The 27,005-nt window shown below is 46.0% G+C and overlaps 1 protein-coding gene across 1 annotated transcript; it reads left to right on the top strand.

The window, feature by feature from the left end:
- Positions 1-1,947: 1,947 nt before the first annotated feature.
- EIF4E3 (eukaryotic translation initiation factor 4E family member 3) lies at positions 1,948-26,681 on the top strand. Its single transcript, XM_066596704.1, has 7 exons — positions 1,948-2,189; positions 14,020-14,092; positions 16,842-16,936; positions 20,304-20,364; positions 20,930-20,996; positions 22,048-22,203; positions 23,636-26,681. Exons 1-7 carry the CDS (start codon positions 1,984-1,986, stop codon positions 23,680-23,682), a joined length of 705 nt encoding a protein of 234 aa, XP_066452801.1. The 5' UTR covers positions 1,948-1,983; the 3' UTR covers positions 23,683-26,681.
- Positions 26,682-27,005: the final 324 nt, after the last annotated feature.

The following is a 27,005-nucleotide window of genomic DNA, read 5'->3' as shown; positions in this document are numbered from 1 at the left end:
TCACACAGCAAGCTGCAACACAACCTTTCTTGCAGCCACTACACATAGAACCTGTTCATACCACAAACAGAGACAGAATGAGCACTGAACAGGACTGCTAACACCAGACTACAACAGGTAGCGTATACAACACGGACTCCACCCAGAGCTCACATGCACACAGTTGAAACTCCACAGCAAGTCTAACAGTGTCCTCATACCAGGGGGATAGACGGTCAGCCACCGTGCTGACATAGGGAACTGTGTCAGGGATCCGCCATAAGACATTTGGAGGCCGCACCTGTCAGGAGAAGGGAAGAGGGGATCTGCATATGATACAGACAAGGACTACAGGTGTCCAAACAGTCTTTGGGAAGCAGAGAGACATAACAGATCTACATGCAAACACAGCTCTCAGTATGGGTGTGTAAAAAAATGGTAAGCCCTATTCCTGTCTGTATCATGGATGAGGACATGCAAACTCCACTGTCCATGGAGGTCGGTCGGAGACGGGAGGTTAGCAGCGTGACTGAAAAACTCCCTCTTCTCTCCTCCCCTCCAGCTGATATCAATGAGGGGGCGGAGCTAAGCTCCCGCCTCTTGTCTGCAGCCAGCAATAGGAGGATATGGGAACGGGCAGCGCTTAGTCTCCCCCTTCCTACTGAAATCAGTCAATGGGGAGGAGAGAGGTGGCGAGCCGATGAGGGGGAGGGCTCAACGGCATGGCAGCCTCGGCGTATATGCGCCGGGGCTCATGCTGTTTGAACGGGTGCACAAACGTTAGCTCACATCGTAGCGTATATCGGTCCAAGCTTTTCCGACCGGTATCGCACTCATCCGTGTGACTGCACCCTTATGCTTATTGGTTCCCCAAAACACGTAAATACGTGCAGGTGATCTTCCACTGAACAGTCCGAGCTGCTCTTTGAAAGCGCTGGTCTCTGGTTTTGGTCTTCAAAGTTATGGCGGCTTCACATGGGCGTATTTGCATGTGCAAAAATTGTACGCGTAATACTCAGAGAGTGGAACCCATTGATTTCAATGAGTTTGCGCACTTTTTTTTTGTGTGTGCATAAAAACGTAGTATGCTCTACTTACTTTTCGCAATTCTGTGAAAAAAATAACTCATCTGGGCCTCATTGGGTGAAATTGCCATTTAAATCAGGATGTGTTCTTCTGCTTCACGCTAATAACATGCCCTGCGTGCGCAAAAATTACATTAAAATGCGCCGATATGCCCCCAAATCAACCTCGTTGATAGCGTACTTTACGCTGCCCTTACGCTGAATTCACACGAACGCATGTGTATTTGCGCATGCATGAGCCTTGCGTTTTTGGCAGAAGGAACAATGCTTTTTTCGCCTGTGTTGGCGTATTTTACTGTGCATTTGCGCATGGCAAGAAAATACAGACCGACTGAATTGACTAATTAGTTCCAGATGTGTTCTTTCTCTTTCTCTCAATTACACAGTGTTTCACTCATCTCCTAGCGTATTTTGTGCGCATGTGCCCATCCCTATCGACTGATGTGGGGACTTTTAGTGCGCAAATGTGCAGGAAAATTGAGTGTGCCTTTTTTTTTTTTTTTTTGTACGCCAATGGTCAGGAACAATTAATTTGGCGATTGTGAAATTGAACACGCAGACAATGTGTAAAAAGTAAACGGCCATTCGCACACTTAAGCGACAGTTCTCCAATCGAGATAAAGGGGATATATTGCACAAGTCACACGAACTCCTCCTCACAACAGCCCGTTATTCATGACCACAACGGCCGCCGTTTTTATCCTAAACGCCCAAATTCGAGAACGCCGTTGGAAACCCGCTGAGAACCATACAACGCCCGTGACGTCACCCGCCTCATCCAATCACCGACCGGCAGTATATTCTCCCGCCCTTTTCCAGTCAGGAAGCGGCTGCGGTGACGTCACGCGTTCCGTTGCCATAGCAGCCGAGCCGTGCGCCGCGTCAGGTGAGTGAGTCAGCAGCTGCGTTGTCCGTGACGATGTCGGCCGGGGCGGGGCGTAAGCGGCGCGTCCACAGGAAGATGGCGCTCCCCGCGGGTCCGGACCGGCGGCAGCTCAAGTCTGACAGCGACGAGCAGCTGCACCTCAACCATCACCGGACCGAGATCAGCGACCTGGAGCTGCCGCAGGAGCCGGACAGTGAGGGCATCCCGCTGCACTCTCCCTGGACCTTCTGGCTGGACAGGTAGCGGGGGTGACGGGACAGGGACTCTGTGGCGCGTCTTGTCCGCCCGACCGGGAATAGACCCTTCCGCTGTCGGCTCCCTTGTATTAACCTGTTCCTCGCCAGCCGCCCCTCCCCCATGCTGTCTGCACTCTCCCCCTCTAGGACCTTGGATTCCCCTCCTCCTCTGTTGACATTTTACCTCTTCCTCCCCCATGTAGGATGTGCATTGGTTTTTTTTGACCCAATCTCTCTTTTTGTCCAAATTTTGATGACTTCTCTTCTGATACAATTTGCCTCCCATAAAAATGTTATTTTTTCTTTCGCCTGATCGGTTCACATTTTGCCGTTATTGTGGCGGGGGATGGTAACTCGGTCCCTTTTTTGGAAACTGCAGATCTGCACCTGAAATATGCAAATTTTATAACATTATGCAAATGATATTGCGCCCCCAATATTTTGTGTCTGCCTTTGGGGTTCTTGTTGTTTCTATGGTGGGTTTTCCACCTCACTGGGCGTTACGGAAACACGAGCGTGGCAGCCTTATACGGCTTCTATGGAAGTGAATGGGTGTTACGAAACCGGCACGGTGCAACGCCTCCATTGATTTTTAAATAGGGCCTCGCAGACCAGCGCTGTCTTTAGCTTCACAATTTTTTAGTGCAGTCTGCGCTACTTTTGCGCGTTTTAATGCACCTCCTCCCCCATCACAATGATGGGATGTGTTAAACGCTGGAACGTGTTTGTAAACGCTGTTTGAAGTTGCGGTAAAATGCTGCGGTTTCGGCTGCGGTGTTTTCCGTGAAAGCAGTCTTGTCCACGGGCAAAATAGGATTTTAAATCCGCAGCGGATCACCCGCATGCAGATCCGCACCCCATAGGGATGCATTGACCACCCGCAGGTAGATAAATACCCGCGGATGGTCAATAAAAGTGAATTTAAAAAAAAAAATGGAGCATGAAAAAAAACGTGACATGCTCCATTTTCGTGCGGGTCTCCCCGCAGGCTTCTATTGAAGCCTATGGAAGCCGTCCGGATCCGCGGGAGACCTAAAATAAGAACAACTTGCCCGCAGTGGACTGGGCAGATCTTCTCTTCTTCACGGCCGGATCTTCTTTCTTCGGGCGGATGTGCACGGCGCATGCGCGCAGTATGCTGCCGGCGTGCCAAGCACATCCGCCGGCCGAAGAAAGAAGATCCGGCCGTGAAGAAGAGAAGATCTGCCCGGTCCACTGTGGGTAAGTTAATTCTTATTTTCAGCGCTCATGTCTGCGGGGCAGGAGGGACCCGCTACGGATTCTCCATGGAGAATCCGTAGCGGGCCTGATTTTCCCCGTGGACATGAGGCCTGAGTCCTTGCTGCGGATCTGCAGCCAGTTGCACCCTTTCCATTGATCGGACAGAGTTTGCTGAGGATCTGCACCAGCGTATGGGGATCTGATGCAGGTTGTTGGGGTGGATTTTCCGCATCAAGTTCCGCACCAAAATCTGACTGATCTTCAGCAATTGTCGCCTGCTCAATCGGAAGCATGAAATCTGTTGTGGATCTGCAGCTTCATCCGCATAAAGATCTGCCACAAGTGGTGTAGAAGTCGCTGGGCGTCCGCAGCGCAGATGTGCTGAAGTTCTTGCTGCGGATCCACCCCAAACTTTGTTGCGTGTAAATGTACCCTCAAGGCCACCTTCTCGCGTGGCAAAGTCACTGTGGCCACTCTGTAGCAATTCTGCAGTGGCCAAATCGGCTCCTAAATTCATGAAATTAAACGATCCCTTATTAGGTTGGTCTAAATTCTGGGATGTCCCGCTGAGCATCCCCAAATGATTGGCGCAGCGGTCACACTACGCTGCCCGTCTCAACCGGACTGATCGGGATGGACAGGCGTGTCCTCGGCTATCTCCAGCAGTCCTGTAGAAGTGCTGCTAAACTCTCGTTGCTTGGGACCCCATTCTTGTGATTGGTGGGCATCTCAGCGGAGGTCCTGTGGATGGGGAATAACTACTTTTCATGGACAGTGGATTTTGCTGGGGAAGCGGCACATAGCAGAACAGGGAAATTATAGGATTGGATTACGTTGAGATGGCGGAATCTGACGTGGATTTCCCCTCTAACAACCGTGACGAGAAATCCGTAGCGGAGTTGTGGCTTTTTGCTACAGCTATGCAGATAACCAGAGCATATCCGCATGGGGAGTTAGCCCTCTGCAATGGTGAAATCTGCATGCAGAATTCCTGCCGTGGAAACAGAGCCGAATCCCCACCAAGATGCGCATGTCATAGTGGTGACTTTTTTCTTTCCCCTTCCTGGATGCAGATTTGAAATCAATGCATGAAAAAAATCTGCATCGCATCTTATAGCGTGGATTCCCATTCAATGTAATGGGATGCGGAATTCGACACAGACTTGGCATGGATTCCATGTCAGATTCTGCCTTTTAAATCCGCTGTGTGAACATGACCTTACTGGATGGTAGTTCAGGTGGACGGACGTACTGTAATAACAAGATGTCCAGCTGCGATGGGAGACGCTTGTACTGAGCAGCTCTCCATTCTGGTACATCAGAGAGCGTCACGTGTTCAGACCGCTCCCCCTTGACACAACCCTTTTAAAGGAGCATTCCCATCTCTGCTTTTCATAGAAGAGATGGGGAACTGTTGCCATAGCTACCGGCCACATGGCTGGAGCCTATGGGAAGATCCAAGCGCTTAGTACAGCGCTGTTTCCGTAGCTGTCATTGAAGTGAATGGGAGCTACGGAAACAGCGTAGCATTCACGTAACACTGTTTCCATAATTCATTTCAATGGCAGTGAAGCAGGCGCTCACACTCCGTCTACTGACTACGACCGGCCCCACTGCGCTGATAGTTAATGGGCATGGATCCTAAGCAACGGACCCCCAATTATCAGGTGAAAAAAAAGCCGGAATACCCCTTTAAGGGTGACTACCCACTACAGTTCTTTTTCACTGCGAAATTTGCAGCCCCCCCCCCCCCCCCCAGGTGTCTATTGGACTTCTTAATGTTAAGACCGCATCGCGCAAAATCACGATTTTGCGGTAAATTCTGTTTGTTTTTTTTTTGTTTTTGTTTTTGTTTTTTTTTGTTTGTTTTTAACTGCGATGCGTTTTTAACATTAGAAACCCCCTATAGACACCTGGGGGGGGAAGCTGCAAATTTGCAAATGCTAGTCAGTAGTCACCCTCACTCTGAATTCACTACTAAGGTGTAGGAAAGTGGGTCTTCTAAATTTGAGCACTTTGTGATGTCTATATGGACCAGAGTTTAAGTGATTGGATGTCTCCTATAGGAGGTGCGATGTGGGGCTCCGCCTATTTTCTAGGAGGGTCATAAAGTTGCAATACACAGCTCCTTAGTACTGCTTTTGGCATCTGTAACCAGGTGTCCATTCACTGATGGCAAGCAGAAATCATGAAAATGAAACTTCAAATATCTAAGAACCTCTCGTACAACAAATAAGATTTCTTTACATAAATCTAGGAAAACCGTTTTTTTTAGTCAGCGCAGATATTATATGCAAACAGTTGGAGTTTTATATTACAGACTCGTATATAACCGACTGATTACTAACAGTTAATTGAGGTCCGCTACTCGTGATCCCTGCTGATCGCCGGGCATGCTGTCAGAGTGTACAGTGCTGGAAAGAAATGGCACTGTCAACATTGCATTGGCCTACTTCAATGGGAGCTGTGCCTGTAGTACCATCTCCAGCCACTGCAGTATGGCTAGTGCTATCTGCTTCCAGCAGTGTCCAGACCCCCCTGATCGTACATTAATGGTGTATCCTAAGGAAAAGTCTTCAGTGTTTAGGTCCTGGAAACCCTTTGACATATCCAGGCCTGAGAAGTATAATTAGACACTGCCTAAAAATAACCCACTTACCAATGGCAGCTCTCCAGACCTACTGGGGTTTGACCTATCAGTGCCAATGTGCTGCAGCCTGTCCCTCTCTTTGGTGTCGTGTATTAAACATGAACAAAATGTAAACAGCAGCGCTCTGGAGTACACAAGACAATCACTGGCAGGATTCAGGACAGTTCACAGCTGGGTGACTTAGTCCATTTTTGGTTTTCAGTATTGAACATGCATGGACCGCACTACTGAAATACCATGTAGCCTCTGTGAATAAGGGTGGTGGTTTGTGGGCATTAGTCACCCAGTGTGTGGCCACAGAGGTATTGTATATTGAATGTGTCGCAATAAAGGGGCTTGTCCATGATCCACACATCTTTTAAAGTCTCAATCTTTGGTTGTCCCTAGGATTCCAGGGATTGGGATCTTGCTCTAAGTTTGTAATAAGGGTTTGGTCACATCAAGGTTTGGCATCTTACTGAAAGTTACTGTTCTTTTTGGTCAAACGAGATATGTCGGCTCCTGCTTTATGTCCTACTGTATGAAAAAAAAATGCCCACCTGCATTTTGTACAGCCAGTCATAAGATGTACCTCTTAGAAGACTGCAGCAGGACACTATCTTACCAAAATGTCTAGTGTGTTCTTTCAAAGCAACGTCCATATCCTTGAACCAAGGTAAAACGGCCTTGGATGTGTGACAAGGCGGATTGTTTTGTTGGGAAAGATGGCTGACCATTCCCAGAGCATTAGCACATGGTCGGCAGCACATTATTGTGTACAATGTCAGGGTACACCTCCGTGTTCATGGTTCTTGTCACCACAACCAATGGACCAAGACCATGCCATGTAACACATCACCGGAACATAACGGAATTTCCGCCGTACCTAACTGTTGGTACAACACACTCGGGCAGGTAGCGTTCCCCAGCCTCCTCCACACCTAGGTATGTCATGTGATGTGAAGACGCGTGATTCGTAACTCTACAGAACGTTCCTCCATTACTCAACTGTTCAATGACTACGCTCCTTTTGTAGATGAGTTGATGCATCTTCTTTCAAAGAACTTGCCAGACGTTTGCAGGATGAATGGAGGGAAATAATGGCTGAAGTGTATCAGATGTTAGTAGAAAGTATGGCATGGAGAGTATCCAATGTCGTTAGGGCCAAAGGAGCTCCTCGAAGTACTACCATATGGAAATAAATACTACTATTAATTCTTCCTCAAGTGTCCAGTTACTCTTGGTAGGATAGGGTATCTTTCAACCACATGCCAAAAATGTGATGTGAACCTCGCCTTGAAGGGGTTGTTGTCCGATCTAAACAAGTTATGCCCCATTCACAGGATGTAGGATAACTTGCTGATTGTAGAGATCTAACCGCTGAACTCCCACCCATCCTGAAGTTGGCTAAAAACCAGCGCTAAACGACATGTGAACGAATGGTGCCCGACTGCCCGCATTTACATGTAACGATGATCGCTCACTTTCGGCCATTTGAACGAAGTTTGAGCGCTAATCGTTGCTTGTAAAAGGGCCTTTATGGCTGGGTTCACACAGGGCGGATTTGCCGTGGAAAATCCCTCCGGAATTTCGCCGCGGAAAATCCGCCTGCAGCCGCTAATCTCGGGATTAGCCAGCCATGTGGACGAGATTTCTGAGAAATCTCGTCCACACGGGACGGCCAATCCGCTGCGGTTAATCCGGCCGAAGCTGCGGCGCGGCTTTGCCGACCGCAGCATGTCCATTCTTTTTTCTTTCCGTTGCGGCTGCGCTCTCCTCTATGGGAGCGCTGGCCGCAGCAGAAGAGCGAGCGGCCGGACCGCTTCAAAGCCGCTGCGGGTTTTTCCGCGGCGCTTCTCCCGGCGGAAATCTCGAGTTTTTTCCTGCGGCCAAACCGCGAGATTTCCGGCGGGAATCCGCCCCGTGGGAACCCAGCCTAAACATAAGACATTGAACAGTCCTACCAGCAACAAACCAGAATAATCTGTCCAGGGGGCAAAGTTTAAGGAAAGTGTTAAAGCAGCCAAGCACTTCTGTCATCAGCTGACATGGCAGAAATGTTTCAACCTGACAGATGACATTTTTGGCAGAGTACAGTCACCGTTGGTCATTGCGAACTATCATTTACTTTTTTTTATTTGTTTTTCTGAACAATGGTCAGCTGAAACAACCAAAATCAGGCGAGTAAAGTCCTGTGTACAGTAAGCTTACCTCCTGTAGCCCTGTCAATGGTGAAATTAGTGTTATGCATACAAATATGCAGCAGACTGAACTAGCATTAGTGCCTGAGAATGGGAGGGGGCGCTCTTTATAACTCCTTTATGTTGTCTGTAACTTTAGTATTTTATCTTTCTCATCTGTGCACAGTTCCACATGTGTTCTCTTTTTTTTTTTTTTTCTCCCCGCCCCTATGTCTGAAAAAAGGCTGAAAAGAGCCAAACTAGTCAGTTGTAGACTCAGACAGCACGCGGACTGAAAATACAGTCTTGTACATCAAAGGGGTTTTCCCGGTAGCGCCCGCTGGGATACACTGAGGTCAGAGCGGAAGCCATTGCTCCAACCCTTGTGTAGTGGCGGGCACTCACAATCGCAGGCACAGCTCTCATTGACACCAATGGGACCCCAGCTTGCAGTTACAAGCACAGTTCCCGTTGATTTCAATGAGCTGCGCCGGCCACTACCTAAGGGTTGGAGCAGTGGCTTCCACCCTGTCCCCGGTATATCCCGGCTTTGGCAGTTGGCACTGCCTGGAAAACCCGTTTAAGGCCTTATTCACATGGGCTTATTTTTAGATTTGATTTCTGTCCAAGTTTAACTTAGTAAATGGAACTCAGACCCATTAAAATCAGTGAGGCTATTCAGATGAGTGATTTTATTTAATTTAATTTTTCTTTAATGGACCAATGATTCGAGTCAAAAAATAAATAAATATTGCAGCATATGCTGTTCTGGTCCTTTTCACGGCTGATGGTAGGATATGTAATAACCCTGCGTGTGCAGGACAGTGGATATCTGTGTGCTGTCCGATGCAAGTTGCACCTAAGAGTCTTGGGCGCCACTTGGCCTTCTGCATGCGGCCTGACTCTAACAGTCCCCCCTTCTAGGTGGATGGACATTCCAGAATCTGTTGGCAGATTACTAGTGTTCGCATGCCCAGGTGGGACGAAAGTCTCTGAAGATGCCAGATGTGGAGACTATGAAGTCACTTCTGTAGCAGAATAGAAAAACATGGCTGCTTTCTTCCAGACATGATGCAACACCTGTACAAAGGTGATGGTATTGCAGCTTTGCCCTATTAACTTCAGTGCCATTGGAACTGCAATGCCTGACCCAACCCCTGAAGAAGTGTGGCACGGATCTCGGCTGGAAGAAAATGTTTTTTTCTTTTTTGTACAACCTGTTGGCGCTGCTGCCCTGAGGGTGCAGTCAGTAAGGTTACATGCAAACCTGATATGGTCCAGTTACATCAGGAACGGTATCTTACTCCTGACCTGTCATTTATACCAGTCGTGCCACCTCGCCCAACCTGTTTTCTCATTGCTTCTATGAAGAACACGTGCAGCCAGGTCACCTCCCATCCCCAGTGAGGAAGTAGATAATTAATAAGGAAATGAGTGCTTATTGTGGTTCATCTTTGTGGGTGCAGTATAGCGGTAATCTGTGTATGATTCACATGGATCTATGGTGCCTATAGGATATGCCCTGCTGAGTCCAGGGGTGTAACTTTAATCTTACTGGGATCCACAACCGATAAGTTGGCGGTCAGTTTTTCAATGGGACGTTTCATAAAGTCGTCACACTTCACTGTTAGCTATGGGATTGTGCATGCATGGACTAAATGAAGACTTGCACTGATGGCGCATCAATTTCTAAGGGTGACACTGGAGCAACAGGGACCCTGATAAATAGAAGTTACACCTCTGGAGTCAGTGAGTTCTATCCTTTAAGTGCCATATCTTAATTTATGGTCCTTTTATAGTAGGTGACAGGTCCCCCCTTTAACAGGACCCCCTCGGGTCTCCAGATGCATGTATTTTAATAAATGACAATTCTGAAGCACTTCCCCCCCCCCCCCCAAAGATCTCTAGTTTGTGCTGTCCCTCTGTTGTTCCTCCTGGGAATTTGATTTCAACTTGGTTTTGTTAGTTGGTGGGGGTACTGGTTCATCTTGTCTCCCCCAGAAGTATGGGTGTAGCCGGGTTGAGATGCAGCGGATGGGGGTAGGTGACGCCCACAGGTGCTGATTGGCGGAGTACCCGCTGTGCTCTCCCGAGCCCGCCCGCTGTCGGTGTGCTATTTCGCTGCCATCTCCCCTGCCAACCCTGCTGTGCTCTCTGGAACCCGGTCGCTGTCAGTGTGCTATTCCGCTCCTATCTCCCCTGCCGACCCTAATCTCCTTTCCATAAGGGTGTCTGCTGTCGGTGTTCCGCTCCCATCTCCCCTCCTGACCCCGCTGTCTGTGTCGCATGTGCCGTGGGGATCCTGCTGTCACAGTGCCCGCTAGCGCTGTAATATGTGTTGGCGCTCCCGGACCCGCTGTGACTGTTCCCGGTCCCGGCTTCCCAGTCAATGTCGTCCCCAACGTGGAGTCCCTCTGCTCACCACTGTCTTCTGCCGCTGGGCCTGAAGGTAGCTAATTGGCAGCTATGGGTGTTCCCTAGAACGCCACCAGGACATACCCATGTCTCCACCCATAGTTCCGGTGGACACAAGATGCACCAGTACCGTTGGGAGTGTTCTATCCCTTCCCTGCGTCTGCATCTCCAATTAGTCCTGCCGGTATCAGAAAATATATTTACAACTTGGTGCTGCTACCACTTTATCAAAACTTAGTTGTAAATGTATGCATACACTTCTATGAGGAGTAACGGGGGAACAACACATCGTAGACTTCTAAGACAAGGTGATTCAGAATTATTGTTTTATGGGGATTAAATGTATTTACTAAAACAGATATGCCGTGAGCGCTGACAGATCCTCTGTAAACAATGACCTTGGTTCTCTGACCTTGTTCTGGAGCGACATATTCCTGGCATCGTCCTCTGCTCTGGATTGTTTACTCATCCTCTATAGTAGTGTCATTCATCCCGCGTCATTAAATCCCAGAAGTGGAATGAATGGTTCTTGTCTTGCTTCTCAAGAGCTGGCGTTTAAACACCTTTCTCAAGAGGAGCATTATATCCATGTAATTAGAGCTGGAGCTGTGTGACCGTGTCCTCACCTACTAACTCGGGGTGACTACATAGCAGTGCCATGACCATTGTGGGCCTTCGTGCCACCTAACAAGGGAAAGATCCATTGGACACATTTCATCCTTTAACTCCTTCCACCCCTTTCTTGTCAGTCTTGTTTCAGACCCACAACTGACAGATGGCATCTCTCAAAATGATCTGGCTACTCTTGTATCACTGATGCCTATCACACACAGGTGACCTGCCTCTGCGTATGCCCACTGAGCCTTCCTCGCTCCGGATTTGCCACATGTACACCCTCTACCTCATGGCTCTTCACCCGATGTTCTACTTCTCAAATGTCTTCAGCATTACAGACAGCCACCCAAATGTCAAACTAAAGGCTCAGTCTCTCCTTAACTTGGAATGGCTGCTAACTGTGAACAATAGATTGCAGATACCTATTATTATAAAGTCTGAACTGGCAGGTTGAGTAGTAATTCTTGGCATGGAGAAAATACTTAATGGCTTTTTTTATTAGGTTGTTATGTAACATTTTATTGTTTGTAGATAGGACTTTTGACTTGCGAAAGGTCAGGATATAAAATTGTCTGTATTGTAATGTTGGAGGAAACTCTTTAGATTGGATGAGCGCATTTTCTGCCATCACTTGGTGCATCACATGATCCTTCTTCAGTAAAGATTGTGTGACGTCTTATTCCTGTTTGAGGAGTCATGTGATCGCCTTCAGTTGTGCTGCAAACGATTATGTGACTCCATCACACCGCAAAGTGCATTTTCGTTTCCTTCCTCACCCCCCACCCCCGCTCCTTCTCCGCTTTTACCCTTTAGGGACTAGTTAGTCGATATAATTACTTGCTGGTATAACTTTCAAACATCATTCTGATCATCTAACTTAAGTGTAGTACCATCTTTAACCCCTTAATGACATGGCCTATTTTGGCGTTGAGGACCAAGCGATTTTGGTATTTTTCCATCTCCATTTTTCAAAAGCCATAGCTTTTTTATTTTTCTGTCGACGCGGCCGTATAAGGGCTTGTTTTTTGCGTGGTGAGCTGTAGATTTTTTTTGGTATCATTTTTGGGTACATAGACTAAATTGTAAAACTTTTATTATTTTTTTTTTTTATGATCGTAGGAAGAGAAAACGCATCAATTCTGCCATAGATTTTTAGTTTTTTTTTAAAAAGCGTTAATTATGCAGCATAAATGATGCAACACATTTTTTTTCTGCAGGCCGGTACGGTTACGATACCAAAATTATTTTTTTTAGGTTTTTTCTAAACTCATTGCATTCAAAGTGCTATAACGTTTTTTTATTTTTCCATGTACGGAGCTCTGTGAGAGCTGTATTTCTTTATTGGTACCATTTTGGGGTACATCTGTCTTTTTTTTTTATCACTTTTATTGCGCTTTATGGTAGCAAAATGCTAAAAATTAGCATTTTTGCCTCACTTTTTTAGCTTTTTTTTACGCTTTTTGCCGTACAGGATAAAAAGCATGTTCAATATATTGTACGCGTCATTGCGGACGCGTTGATACCAAATATGTGGGGTTTTTAATTTTTTACATTTTTTTATGTTAATATGAGAAAAAGCATTAAAAAGGGTTTTTTTAAACTTTTTTTACATTTTTATTTTTTGAACTTTATTCTTTTTTTTCTTTTTTTTTTTTTTTTTTTTTTTTTACAACACTTGTGCCCCTCTGAGGGACTTTTACTGTTACACTTCAGATTGCTGCGATAATGCATGACAGGGCTTCTTCCCTGCCATGCATTATCGCTTACTATAGCGATCATAGGCTATGGCAGTACAGGACGCCAGTATCCGGCGTCCTGTTGCCATAGCAACCAGCCGGGCTCTCGCGATAACATCTACTTAGATCGCAGCAGGGAAGGGGTTATCAGCGGGGGGCGCATCTCTGATGCCCCCCCCGCTGTTGCAGCAGAACGCCGGCTGTGACAGCCGGCTCCCGCTGTGGGATAGCGCGGGATCATATGTGATCCCGCGCTATCCCCAGGACGTAAGTTTACGTCCTGTTGCGGGAAGTACCCTGCTGCCAGGACATAAATTTACGTCCTGCAGCGGGAAGGGGTTAAAGGGGTTGTAAACTATTGATGGCTTGCGATAGGTCATCAATAGCATATCTGTGGTGGTCCATCTCTCAGAACCCCTGCCGATCAGCTGTTCGTCTGGTCAGCAGGTGGCTCAATTCTCTCTGCAATGGCCAGGCTTGGTATTGCAGGCAGATTTCTCATTGAAGTGAATGGTCTGCAGTACCAAGCCTGGCCACTGCAGTAGGAACAGAGTTGTGTGCTTTCTGCAGAAATCGGCTCAGTGCATGATTGCACCGACCTGGCAGACAGCTGATCCACATTGACCTACTTTTTGATTCTCTCCTGCAGATAGGCCATTGTGCCTTTTTAAATATCATTCCTTACATACATCATAAAATGTTTCTCTTGGAGCTTCTAACTCTAGGGACTGAAGCTGGAAGTTTTCCCTCGGATCCACCAGTTTACAGGCCCCAGTTCTGGTCTTCCACACTCAATAAATAAAACGTAGCTTTTATGGATGCTTCTAAAAGGCAACAAAGTGGGGTAGCAGAGGATAAAAGGAACTCTTACATGCTTCAAGGCATATAATCCTGGGCCTTAGTTATGACTAAGGACCAGGATTATGTGGCTTGAAATGCACAAGCTTGACCTTCTGTTAAACATGCAGGCTTGGCCTTTGGATCACTTGGGGCTTTAGTAGCAGTTCAATAATGAATGTTGTCTACTCTCTCTGCAGGTCTCTCCCTGGAACAACCGCAGCAGAATGTGAATCCAACCTGAAGAAAATTTACACCGTACAAACAATACAGGTAAAATACTGTACATCTACTACACATTGCCTCTACCCTGTGCCAGTCCCTGCACCAATGCCCATCTACTATAGAGCACAATGTATACCCATCACGCTTCTCCATAAAGCTCTCCACAGTGCTGCACTGCCCTATATCTCCTCTTTCACCCTATCCTATTCTCTTAATTCTGCTAATGACCTTACACTAAGTTCCTTTTTAATCTGTACTAGAGATGAGCGAACCTACTCGTTTTGAGTAATTACCCGATCGAGCACCGCGATTTTCAAGTACTTCCGTACTTGGGTGAAAAGATTTGGGGGGTGGGGGGAGGCGTGGCGGAGCGGGGGTAGCAGCGGGGAACAGGGGGAGTCCTCTCTCCCTCTCTCTCACCCACGGCGACCCCCGATTCTTTTTGCCCGAGTACGGAAGTACTCGAAAATCGTGGCGCTTGGCCGGAAAAGGGGCATGGCCGAGTACGCTCGCTCATCTCTAATCTGAACCTCTCTAAGATTTCTCACGAACTGCACTAATTTTCTGGAATGCGCTAACCCGAACAATCGGGTTATTTCCAGAAAATATTTTCCAATCTCCCCCATCCCATTGTTTCCCCCACACTGCATATACCCTGATGCACTTCATATTCTCAAAATACTAACGACCACTTGTCCATCTATGAATTACATGCTCTGCCCCTGATCACATGACTGTGACATCATCACAGGTCCTATTCCATAGCAACTGAGGCTGCAGGGTTTTGTAGGGGATGCATAACTCACTCGGGATGACCTCCAGATGAAGGACCTGTGATAATGTCACTGTCATGTGACTAGGGGCAGAGCAAAAGGGAGCAAGTTACGTGCTACGCCCTTGATTACAAGACAGTGACGTCATCAAAATTCTTGTAAGCACACGGCTGCTGTCCAGCTGGGTGTTCGTTAGTATTCTATAGCAACTGAGGACGCAGGGGGTTTGTAGGGGATGGAATACTAATGAACACCTATGGCAGCTGTGTGCTTACAGGACCTGTCGTGATGTGACCTCTGTGGGAGCAGTCCCAGGGTCACATGACCAGGGGGTGATCAGTGTGTGCAGGACTCTGCTGTGCTGCTTTTCATCCCTGTCGTGTGTGTGTGTGTGTGTGTGTGTGTGTGTGTGTGTGTTGTAACAGCTGTGTGGCGCATTGCGTCACCAGCAACACTGGTACTATATAATTTCCTAATGATTACTAGTATGTACACATACAGATATGGCTGGTGAGCAGTTCATACAGCTCTATTTACTACCCTAGTTATATAAAACAGAACAATCCCTGCCACCTCTTGTCACCCTTATTTCTTCATAGATTGTAAGCTCTTGTGAGCAAGGCCCTCAGTCCTATTCAATTGTTTGTCTTAAAGGGGTTCTGACATGAACAATGTTTTTATGCTTTAGCAGCCATTGTTCCCTGGTCTGCCTAATGGACACAGGGAACCCGCGGCTTAATGGCTGCTAAAGCATAAAAACATAATACTTACCTTGTCTCCTGTTGTTGTTGACATGGGGGGGGTCATCTCCCAGCAGGCGCTGCTCTTCCTCTTCTTCCTCCACGAGCCGCGCTGCTCCGGGATCGCGCGCATGCGCAGTGGAGAGGTGCCCTCTGACAGGAGTCAGGACGGGCCGCGTCTCCACTGCGCACGCGCAGAATCTCGGAGTTCAGCCAGGACGGCCGGGCCGCCCACAGCAAGCACTGCTTGTGACGTGCTTGCTGTGGGCGGCCCGTCCGTTCACCTCGGAAGTGGCTCACAGACGGAGCAGAGCAGGAAGCGGTCATTTTGACCGCTCCTGCTCTGCTTCTACAAGCCACAGAAAAAGATGCTGGCTGGAGGGGACATGCCTGGCGATCGGTCCTAGCCAGACAAGGTGAGGTAAAATTTTTTTTTTTTTTTTTTAATGTCAGAACCCCTTTAATACTGTATATATCTGATCCAGTTTGTACATGTATCATCTGGCTTGTAAAGTGCTGCGGAATATGTTGGTGCTATATAATGATTCTCCGATCTCATGTACGCCTCATGTGAGCACCAAATAACAGACAAGTCATTCTGCATCTTGCTCCGTTTGCAGCCCTTCTATGAACATTCCTCCAATCAGTTTAACTTTCAAAAGGCATTGCCTCTGCTATCGCTAGGATATGCCATGACTGATCAGGGGATGTTTGACTTCTGGGCCTCCCAGCACTGCATCCTCTTCACTGTCTCTTCCTACACAGCAGTGTTCCAGCCACCTGCGGTGCATGTACCTATTTAAGTGAATGAACCTGGCTTCAGTTGACTGCACAGCTGGGGGTGCCATTATGCAGGGCTAACTTGAAAGGATGACACAGTGCAAACTAACTCTGCCATACCTTTATTCTCAGGATCAGTGGAAGATAATGGTCCCTTCCTTCTAATGTAATTCTGGTACACTGATTTTCTATTAGACTGCCGGAGATAGGCAAACGCTTGGGTATTTTCATTGGTCCCATTAAAAAGGAATGCCGGTTGCGAATCTTAGGCCATCGCTCCATTCGGTGTGACATGCCTGTAGGTGGGAGAAGCATCCCCCAGAATGAGAAGAGGGGCAAATTGGACCTCAATTCTCAGAAGAGGTGGACGGCTCAGCAGTGAGACCCCCTTTCCCTTACCTATTAGCAAGTTCTCCCCTATCCTATGAGTAACTTGTACTTCTGGTACAACTCCTTTAATGTATTCTTACTAGGTACATCTGACTTCTCCTTTGTGTTTTGCAGAGTTTCTGGAGTGTGTATAACAATATACCCCCAGTGACAAACCTACCTCTAAGATGTAGCTACCACTTAATGAGGGGCGAAAGGAAACCACTATGGTAAGTACAGAGTTTTCTGAGCTACTACGGTAGCAGCTGCCGTTGATGTAAAGGACTTCACTGGTTTTCTCTAAAGCTTGGTCATTGTATAACAAAGTTCTGCAACTTTCTTACAGTTTAAAGATGGTTTGCTAGCAGTGAATGAAAACATCCCTGTTTGTATCTTGAGACTTACGCCTCATGTCCACTAGCTAAATGGAATTGCGGATTTCCACTGCGGAATCCGCAGCGGATTTTGCCCCTAGGGAATCATTGGCCATCCGCGGTTCCTTTAAATTGACTTTTGCACCCGTAGAGGGCATTCTAAAAGAATTGCGTTTTTCACGCGTGGGAGAAAAAACGCGGCATGCTCTATTTTGCGGCGGATTCTGCGCGGATCAGCAACATTGCTATCACATTGATAGCAATGTGTGCGGATATCTGCATGCAAAAAACCATTTAAAACAAATACGCGCGGAAATCCGCTGCAGATTCTGCGCGGATTGTATTTTTCGAGTGGACATGAGGCCTTAAGGCCCATTTACAATGGACGAGTGTCAGGCAAACTATTCCCAACACTCGTCCCCGCAAATACTTTCTCCCATGCTGTTACACAGGAGCGAGCATCGCTGACAGAGCGGCCAGCAGGGAGGCTGGATGGCTTGGGGAGCAGTCTCCCCATCCTCACCATTCACTGTAAGCAGTGCCTGTTCAGTGTAAAAAGCAGTTCTTCAGTACTGAACGACTCTCGCTCTGTTGTTCAGTCTCTGCATGCATTTACACGGGACGACTATTGTCCAAAACCCAGGGGGAGCGCAAGGTTTTGAACAACTACTAACGATTATTGTCCGGTGTAAAAGGGCCTTTACAATCTTTAGAGACCTAATGGTTTGATAAAGCTGCATCTGGTAACCCTATCTATTAAGCAGGCCGCTCTCCAGACTAAGGTCTCTTTTAGATGAGCCGATTTACTGTTTGAGCGAGTGAAGCCGTCGCTAGCTCTTGCACTCTGTTTAGACAGGCGGATACATTGTTGGCTAGCTCAGAATCGTTCAGTCTCTCACAGTCGGGGTATAAGTGAATAAGGACTGAACGATAAGTGAACGAGCCAACACTGATTTTCATACCTACATAAAATGAATGAGCGAAAAGTGAACAATTACACTGCAACTCAATTTTTGTAACCGACAGCATTCAAATATGAGATCCAACTTTTTATTTATTTTCCTGCCACGTAAGCTTTTCCAGTTTTGGGGAATAATGTAATGCTCGCCCATTCACTTCAATGGCTTAAAGGGGTTGTCTCGCGGCAGCAAGTGGGGTTATACACTTCTGTATGGCCATATTAATGCACTTTGTAATGTACATCGTGCATTAAATATGAGCCATACAGACGTTATTCACTTACCTGCTCCGTTGCTGGCGTCCCCGTCGCCATGGATCCGTCTAATTCTGATGTCTTCTGGCGTTTTTAGACGCGCTTGCGCAGTCCGTGCTTCTGGCTGGTGAATGGGGCAGCTCGTTCCGGAGAGCTGGTCACCGCGTCGTCATCGTAGCTCCGCCCCATCATGTGTGCCGATTCCAGCCAATCAGGAGGCTGGAATCGGCAATGGAACGCACAGAGCCCATGGTGCACCATGGGAGAAGACCCGCGGTGCACCATGGGAGAAAACCGCAGTGCATCCCTGGGAAAGGACCGGTGACCATCTTAGGGAGAAGATTTTTATAACTCCATATTTCGTCGGATCGGTGAGTAGCAAGCGGTTTAAAAAATGCTTTAAATTGCTATTTTATGCCAGGGGGGTGACAGGGGGAATGGGGTAAGGTAAAATTTTGATTTTTGCCGCGAGACAACCCCTTTAATGTAGTATTTAATATGCCTCAACGAGGTCATGCTGCGTATCTTTTTCACTCGATTGTACATCGTGTAAAAAAAATACGCTCATGTGAACGAACCCATTAAAATCTATGGATTCTTTTCACTGCGTATTACACCCGCAATACATCTAAGGTTTTGAAGACCGTTCCAAAGGGAAGTAGAATTCAAAAAATTCTAAATGTTCCTACAGCGCACAAACTGCAACAAAACTACATAACTTTATTCTACGGGTATGATAAATTTCATAGTTTATTTTTCCATCGACATAATTGTGCAAGGACTCCTTTTTTGCGGGACGTCCTGTAGTTTTCATTGGTACCATTTTAGAATACATACAACCTTTTTGATCGCTTTTTATTGCATTTTGTTTCTGTGTTTCTAAAAAGCGCATTTTTGGCAGTCTTTATTTTTTTCTGACTATGTTCACCGCGCGGGGTGAATAATGCGTTACATTGATAGATCGTACTTTTACGAATGCAGATACCAAATATGTATGTATTCTTTTTTTTTTTTTAAAACTGTATTGGTGGTCACAAAGGGGTTAAATAAAGGAAATGGTTGTTCTTTACAGAAGCATATTAATTACTTTCTGTTATGAAAGTGTTTTGGTTTGTTTTTTTTGGGGGGGGGGGTGTTTTTTTTTTTTTTTATTTGTTGCATAGTGTTATCGTTGGTTCACATTTAGACCAAACGATTATTCGTTTTCGCTTGTTTGAACAATAATTGTTTTGTCTAAAAGTACCTTAATGCATTTTACCAGCACTGGTCCATTGTAACAACTGAAGAGGTGAGACTAGTGCTGATGTGTTAAGGCCCATTTAGATGGGACAAATGACAGGGAAACTATACCGGACATTTGTCTTCACAAGTACCCGCTCACATGCTTTTGCACAGGAGTGGGTATCGTTGCTTCACAGATGATAGGGGCGGGGGGGCTGCAAGAGATTTCTCTCCTTGCTCTCACCCACCCCTCTCCATTCACTTAACATAGCGGCCGTTCAGTACTGGATTTTAAGCTGCATAACCTCCTGAACGATGAGTGCAGCGCGGAACGGCCGCTATGTTAGTGAATGGAGAGGGGCGGGTAGGCGCGAGGAGAGAAATCTCCTGCAGCTGCCCCGCTGTGAACCAACGATACCCACTCCTGTGCAAAAGCACATGAGTGGATATTTGCGGGGATGAGTGTCGGGCATCTTTTGCCTGACATTCGCCCCATCTAAATGGGCCTTTAATCTCACAGTAGATTGTATAGATACCTAAATGTTTGCATAGATGAAAACTTGCCAAATGTTTCTGTTTTCCCATTATGGTTTCCACTCTATTGCAAGCAGATCTTCAAAACAGTGAATATATACACTTGCACTGTATCAGTCGTTTCAGTCACCCTTGTTAGAATGGTTGGTTTATATGGGGTGATTTAGTGTCACTGACATGAGTTGTGTATCTGTAGACCTCACAAGCATGTGGCAGGCAGAAGTACCTTGCAATGATCCGCATCCTGTCTTTCAGGGAAGAAGAAAGTAATGCTAAAGGAGGAGTGTGGAAAATGAAGGTCCCCAAAGACAGCACGGTACAGACCTTGTGATGCTGGAGGATGTCTTGATAACTATAAATGGAAAGAAGTTGGCATGGTCTATGCCTGCACTTACGGAGTTCATAGAAACGTGTTTTAATGGCTGGATTACAGCCGCAGTGCCCAGACCACCTGTGGTTCAACTATACCGGGCTGTGAGAACCACAGAACTGTATGAACAGCTAAGTTCGACTCGCTAGATCCGTGGGTAGTGAAGGTGCTGCAGCTGTAACGCGGTGTGACATTGTTAGTCTTTGGCACAAAAAAAACCCCACAATCAGATTGCCAATGTAATGACTACTTAAGTTGTATGTAGAATATGTTGAGACTGATATGAGTATATTTAAAGGGGTTTTCCAGGGAGAATACTATTGATGACCTATCCTCAGGATGGGTCGTTAATAGTTGATCGGCTGGGGTCCGTCACTTGGCACCCTGACTAATCAGCTGATTGTGCGCCCACTGACAGTGCCGCAAGTACACAGAGGTAGCAGTAGCAGCGGAATTCTCTCCTCTGACTTCTCTCCTGGAAAACCCATAGAAACTTTTTTCTTTCTTCTAGGCCCTCGTTTGGAAAGAATTATTGCTAGCTACTATTGGTGAACAGTTTACAGATCGCTGTGCCGCAGGTAAATGTGCCTTAATCTTTATATGCTGACCCTTCTTCACATGTGCATAGTATAGACACAATGTTAAAAGGAAATCTGTCCTCAACTAGAAGCACCATAACAGTTAACTTTCCCCTTGGGAGACTTTTCTTCTCGTCTTTTATATGTAGTAACTTTAAATTTGAGTTCAGGTTTGAATGTTTTATTTTTTTTAAGCCTACTAATCTATTAATACTGTATGATAACAGACAGTATATCTTGATACTATTGTCAGTTGTAATTAGAAAAACACAATACTGTCTTTGTAAGCAACTTCCATGTTACATCATTGTATACTGTCTTTGTTTGACAATTGTGTTAAATAAAACAATTTTAAAAAAAACTAAGCACCATAAACTAAGTTATAGTGCTTCCAATTTAATTGACACAGTCCGCGCTACCTCGTACTCACCCGGCCCCCATTCTTGCGGTGTTCCCTGGTGAAAACAGCAAGCACAGTAGCTTGACTTTCTCCCCCCAAATTCATGTGCACCTCTCATTCATTTCTTTGGTAGTGTGCACACTGCTTTTTGAAAAGCTGAGCTGCTGTGCATATGCTGATTTTGCCAGAGGCTATTGCAGGAATGGAGGATCGGGTGAGTATAAGACAAAACTCTCCTTCTAAACTAGAAACATCATAACTTAGTTTATGGTGCTTATAACAGGTTCCCTTTGAGGAAGTTGTAAGAATTGGATGAAGTATTCTTCCTCCTTTAGAAATGGAGCCTTGTGTGGCGCAGAGTGCTAAGGCAGCAGAAATGCAGTCCTAAGCTCTCGCTCACGACCTGAAGGTTACAAGTTCAATCATGGTTCAGGTAGTTGGCTCAAGGTCTACTCAGCCTTCCATCCTTCCGAAGTCTGTAAAATGAGTACCCAGCTTGGTGGGGGGGGGTAGTTAATAAATGACTTAAAAGCATTGCGGAATAAGTTGGCGCTATACTAGTAAAAAAAAAAAAAAGCTTAATTGTGGCTTATTTCCTTTCAGGACTTGGATTTTCATGGTTATAACTTCTTCTCTTTCTGTTGTACTTAGAGGATGAAGTGATTGGTGTCAGTGTGAGTGTACGTGACCGTGAAGATGTTGTACAGGTCTGGAATGGAAATGCCTCAGTTGTTGGTGAAGCAACAGTCCTAGAAAAAATCTATGAACTTCTGCCAAACACGTCTTTTAAAGCTGTATTTTATAAGCGTAAGTATTTGCCTTTATGTATAAAAGTGGCCCTAAAGGGGGTTGTCAGGCTTTCATTATTAATAGAGATGAGCGAGCATACTCGCTAAGGGCAATTGCTCGATCGAGCATTGCCCTTAGCAAGTACCTGCCCGGTCAGGAGCAAAGATTTAGCTGCCGGCAGCGGGCGGGGAGCAGCGGGGGAGTGTGGGGAGGAACGGAGGGGAGATCTCTCTCCCTCTGTCCCCTCCGCTCCCCCCTGCTCATGGCCGCAACTCACCTGTCTTCGGCGGCAGCCGACCCTTCTCTTCCGAGAGCGGAGATACTCGCTAAGGACAATGCTCGATCGAGTAATTGTCCTTAGCGAGTATGCTCGCTCATCTCTAATTATTAACCTATTCAAAGGGTAGGTCATCCAATAATTTATCAGTGGGAATTCGTTACTTGGCATGCCTGGTGATCAGCTGATCACCAACCCGCTGGTGGTGCAGCAGGGCTGGATGACTCTTATTGATTTCAAAAAGTATGAAACTTTGTTACTACATTACTGATCCTGAGTTACATCCTGTATTATACTCTGGAGCTGCACTCAGAAAGCTCCATGAGTTTTCCCAGATGTTTGTCGTTTCAGTGTCAGCATAACTTGTGATGATGACTTACATTCTGGAAGTGCCGTCAATGCAGGAAAAAACTAATTATTAGTCCATTAAATGCTACATTTAAATCTGCGCCCCCAATAACAGCTAAGTTGTAAGGAGTGTTTCAGATGGCACGATTGTTAATAGTTTCCAGTAGCAACTGGCAGAATAGCTAGTACAGTTCTGGAGTATACTTATCCTGTACTGATCCTGAGTTACAGCCTGTATTAATGTATGTACACAGTGACTCCACCAGCAGAATAGTGAGTGCAGCTCTGGAGCATAATACAGGATGTAACTCAGGATCAGTACAGGATAAGTAATGTAATGTTTGTATACAGTGACTCCACCAGCAGAATAGTGAGTGCAGCTCTGGAGTATAATGCAGGATGTAACTCAGGATCAATAAAGGATAAATAAAGTATGTATGCAGTGACTCCAACAGCAGAATAGTGAGTACAGCTCTGGAGTAATAATACAGGATGTAGCTGAGGATCAGTACAGTATAAGTAATGTATGTACACAGTGACTCCACCAGCAGAAGAGTGAGTGCAGCTCTGGAGTATAATACAGGATGTAGCTGAGGATCAGTACAGTATAAGTAATGTATGTACACAGTGACTCCACCAGCAGAATAGTGAGTGCAGCTCTGGAGTATAATGTAGGATGTAACTTACTGTGTGCTAAATTTACACTTAAGGTTAAATGCATTTGTTAAAATGTATTCCTTGTTTATCTGATGTTGTGGAGGTTTTTTTTTTGTAATCTGAGGGTATGAACCTACTCTTGACCGCAGCCTTGTCCCTCTCTTGCAGCCCACGAAGAGCATCATGCGTTTGAAGGTGGACGTTCAAGACACTAGCGAAGATCTCCCAGAATCTTTCTTTTCTGCACCCTTTAACTTCCGGATGGGTCTTATATGCAGTGTTGCTGGGCCTCACCATTGCCACAGTGAGGGTTACTATCGGACCAGGGGAAAGACCAGACACAGGATGATTTTCTTTTTAAACTTTCTTTTTTGTTTTTTTGGGGGTTTTTTTCCCTTCTGCTGAACAAAATTTTTTTTCCTCCTAAGACGTTTTTAACAGCTTCAGAATTGGAAACTTGGAACTCGTTTTTTTTTCTCCCACCAATTTTCTGCACGTTGAATCTGTATGATGGCTTTGCTGCTGAAAGATCAAACATGGCTGCCCTATCCTAGTCTGTCCAGAAGTGGAGGTGTTAAGTGACTCAGGGCGAACTCTTTGTGTAGCGGTCAGTCCTCAGTGGCTGCTCCTGAATTTTTTTTGTAAACTACGACATGTCTGAACCAGGATTGGCTACATTCTGTGGAGCGCCGCTTATCCGGTTGCTCTGTTCTGTCTTATAGATAACAGCCCCTCTCTCAATGCCCCCCACCCTCATGGTGTTTTGCAGTAATCTACTAATGCAGATGTTGGTATCCCTGTGTTTGATCATATATGCAATTATTTGGCCCTCACCTCTCCTTTTTGCACATTCCTATAAAGCACCCCTGGATAGGTTATTGCACTGAATGGTGTGTGGAGAGAGGTGGTCTCGGCCCAGCAGGGGCTGTACTGATAAAATATCACTTGCTCGAAAATTACTGCATCACTGCAAATCTTTTGCTCTCAAGTCGTACAGGAACTGAAAAGTCATGGCTGCTGTATGAAACTGTTCTAGGATGGGTTGATGAGACCCGAGGAGGGTGTGGTGATGGAGACAGGAACTGGAGCCGAGCGCCGCACAGTTCCTCCCCCCAAAAAACTTCTATGCCCCTCTTAGTCAGATCTCAACGCATCTAGCTGTAGTCAAAGACTGTTCTCATACGGAAACCATAATTTCTCAGTTTCTGTAAACACCTTTTAAGCAACTGTGTTTTGGAAAGGGATGTCTGAATTGTGTGTTTTTAATTCTCCCCTGTTTATTTTAGAGACCTTGTTATATGTGACTAGACTTAGTTTTACAGAAGATGTCATTTTGCAATTGACCCCCTATTTCTCCTTCACCTTCCTTATTACTCCCACCTTTAAAAAAAGCATTATTTGTCACTTTTACTCTCTATGATGGTTATTGAGGAGGCGTATTCAATACTCCCATCCTGGTAGCATTCTGGTTTAACCCTATGCTGCTTGGGCAGCATTGTTACACATTTTGCACAATAATTGTACACCGATCCAAGCGATAATTATTACTGTTAATACTTTTTGAGGGCTTTTTGCCCATCTCATGGGAGATTCAGGCTCTTATTTGTAATGTCGTGGAACCAAAGATGTAGAATTTTGTGATTTTTGAAGTGGATGTCCGCTTTTTGGCGCCATGTTTTTAGGTTCACGATTCTGTGCCAACTTATTAGTATATCTTTTACAGCAGTCGAAGCATTAGAAAGAATCAAAATTCTGTGACTAAAGGGGCCTTCTGTGCATTTACTATTGATGATCTATGCTTCAGATGGGTCATTAGTAGTTGATCAGTGTGGGTCCACCGCTTCGGAATCCCCGTTGATCATCCGGCCTGCTGTCAGTGCAGCAGAGTCGGACGGTTTCACCAGACATCAAGGCCGGAAGTGTAATTGACTGCTTTTCACCCATTGGAATCAACAGGCTGGTTGATCCAGAGCAGCGAACCCCCGCCAAACGGCTATTGATCTATTCTTAGGATAGGTCATCAATGGTAAATGCCTGGAATGCCCCTTTAAATGCATTTCCAGGATTCCAATATTGATGATGGGCAATCAATATCCATTTGGTGGGGTTCTGCCATGCCATTCAGCTATTTGACGATTACGCAGCGCTCGGGTGAGCACCATAGCTGCCTCTCTGACCAATAATGTCACGTTTGTCCGGATGGCCTGAGAGCACTTTGGTCCTATTCAGATGAATGGGATTGACCTGCTGTACCAGGCACAGCGCTGTATGTTTCATAGTGGCGGTTCCTGGTATGCAGTGGAGATGCTGCAGCGTTCTCCTGAGCGGTCACTTTGAACTGCTGATCGGTGGGTGCCCCGAGCAGTGGATTCTCACTGGTCATACTGATGGCCTACTCTAACAGTGGGTCTTCAATATCGGAGTCCGGGGAAAAACCCTTTAATCTATATAGGTTAAAAAAGCAGAGTCTTCAGAGCAGGACATTCACTTTAACGGTGCGTTCACATATAGCAGAAATTCTGCAGACTTTCCCCATTTAAAAAAGCAAAAAAACAAAACTCCCCATTTGACTTGATTTCAGCCTGCATATAAAGCTCCTCTTTCCTCTGAATACTGAGCACTGACAGCACTAAACGCGCAGCAGCAACCGCTACTGAGCGCCGCCGGTCAGGTGATGTGGAAGAGCGGTTTTCCCGGTGAGGTGAGAAGAGCGTCACGTTCAGGTTAATGTCTGCTGCAGATAAGCAGCATTTCCACTACATGTGAACATGCCTTAAGGTTAGCTTTGAATGTACAGAACCCTGCATCATGGAAGTGTGCCTGCTGGCTAGATGTGGTGGCAGTGGCATGCGTTAACTAGGGTGAGTGCCCTTTCTACCCATAAGCTCACTAGGCATCCCACCTAGACACATTCATATAATGGCTCGGTGGGTGCTTGAGGGCACTGCCCTTAATATGTTAGGAGTTGCTTTGTCTCCTGGCGCTGCCCGCATAGGGTTTATGTGAAGTGTGACCCGTTCTGTAATACGGAGAAGATTCCGCTGACTTCCTTCACATCAGCCGTCAGATCTTAATTGAGCTAGTTCTTCTGGAAACCTTTTTTTATGCTTTTTTTTTTTTTCTCCTTCTTCCCCTCCTTTCCCTCCCTCTATATTTATAAACTGCCTATATATGTGTATTCAGATGTATTGTGAATAAAGATTTTCTTAATTCATTAAGCTGTCCTCTACTCTTATGTGTAAGGCATAGCTCTAGAATATGTCAGCACTTTGATTAAGGGTCTAACTGATAGGACCTCCAACAATCCTGAGAATGAAGTGGATGCAGTGCTGGTTTAGTGAATGCACCTGCTTGTCTTCTGCAGCTTCTGCATATCGCTGTATATTGAAACTGCTGACTGATTCCCAGGGCTCATGACCACAAATTTTGTTTTCACCATGTATCACGTGTTCGTTGAACAGATGCATGATGCACGGTGAATGGAGTCAATGAAAGCTAATGGGCTTTCATTCTTTAATGCATACCAGTCTGTAGACAC

Source organism: Eleutherodactylus coqui, chromosome 3 (assembly GCF_035609145.1).
Source record: "Eleutherodactylus coqui strain aEleCoq1 chromosome 3, aEleCoq1.hap1, whole genome shotgun sequence".
NCBI lineage: Eukaryota > Metazoa > Chordata > Amphibia > Anura > Eleutherodactylidae > Eleutherodactylus > Eleutherodactylus coqui.
The sequence above is the reverse complement of the archived record's forward strand: the minus strand, read 5'-3'. Positions and strand labels throughout refer to the sequence as shown.

What these genes read in the sequence shown, in the direction of transcription:
- EIF4E3 (XM_066596704.1), top strand. Translation starts at nt 1,984, where the DNA reads ATGTCGGCCGGGGCGGGGCGTAAGCGGCGCGTCCACAGGAAGATGGCG. An exon ending in AGGTCCCCAAAGACAGCACG is followed by an intron (nt 20,365 to 20,929) that starts GTACAGACCTTG and finishes TCTTTCTTCTAG; the next exon opens with GCCCTCGTTTGGAAAGAATT. An exon ending in TACAGATCGCTGTGCCGCAG is followed by an intron (nt 20,997 to 22,047) that starts GTAAATGTGCCT and finishes TGTTGTACTTAG; the next exon opens with AGGATGAAGTGATTGGTGTC.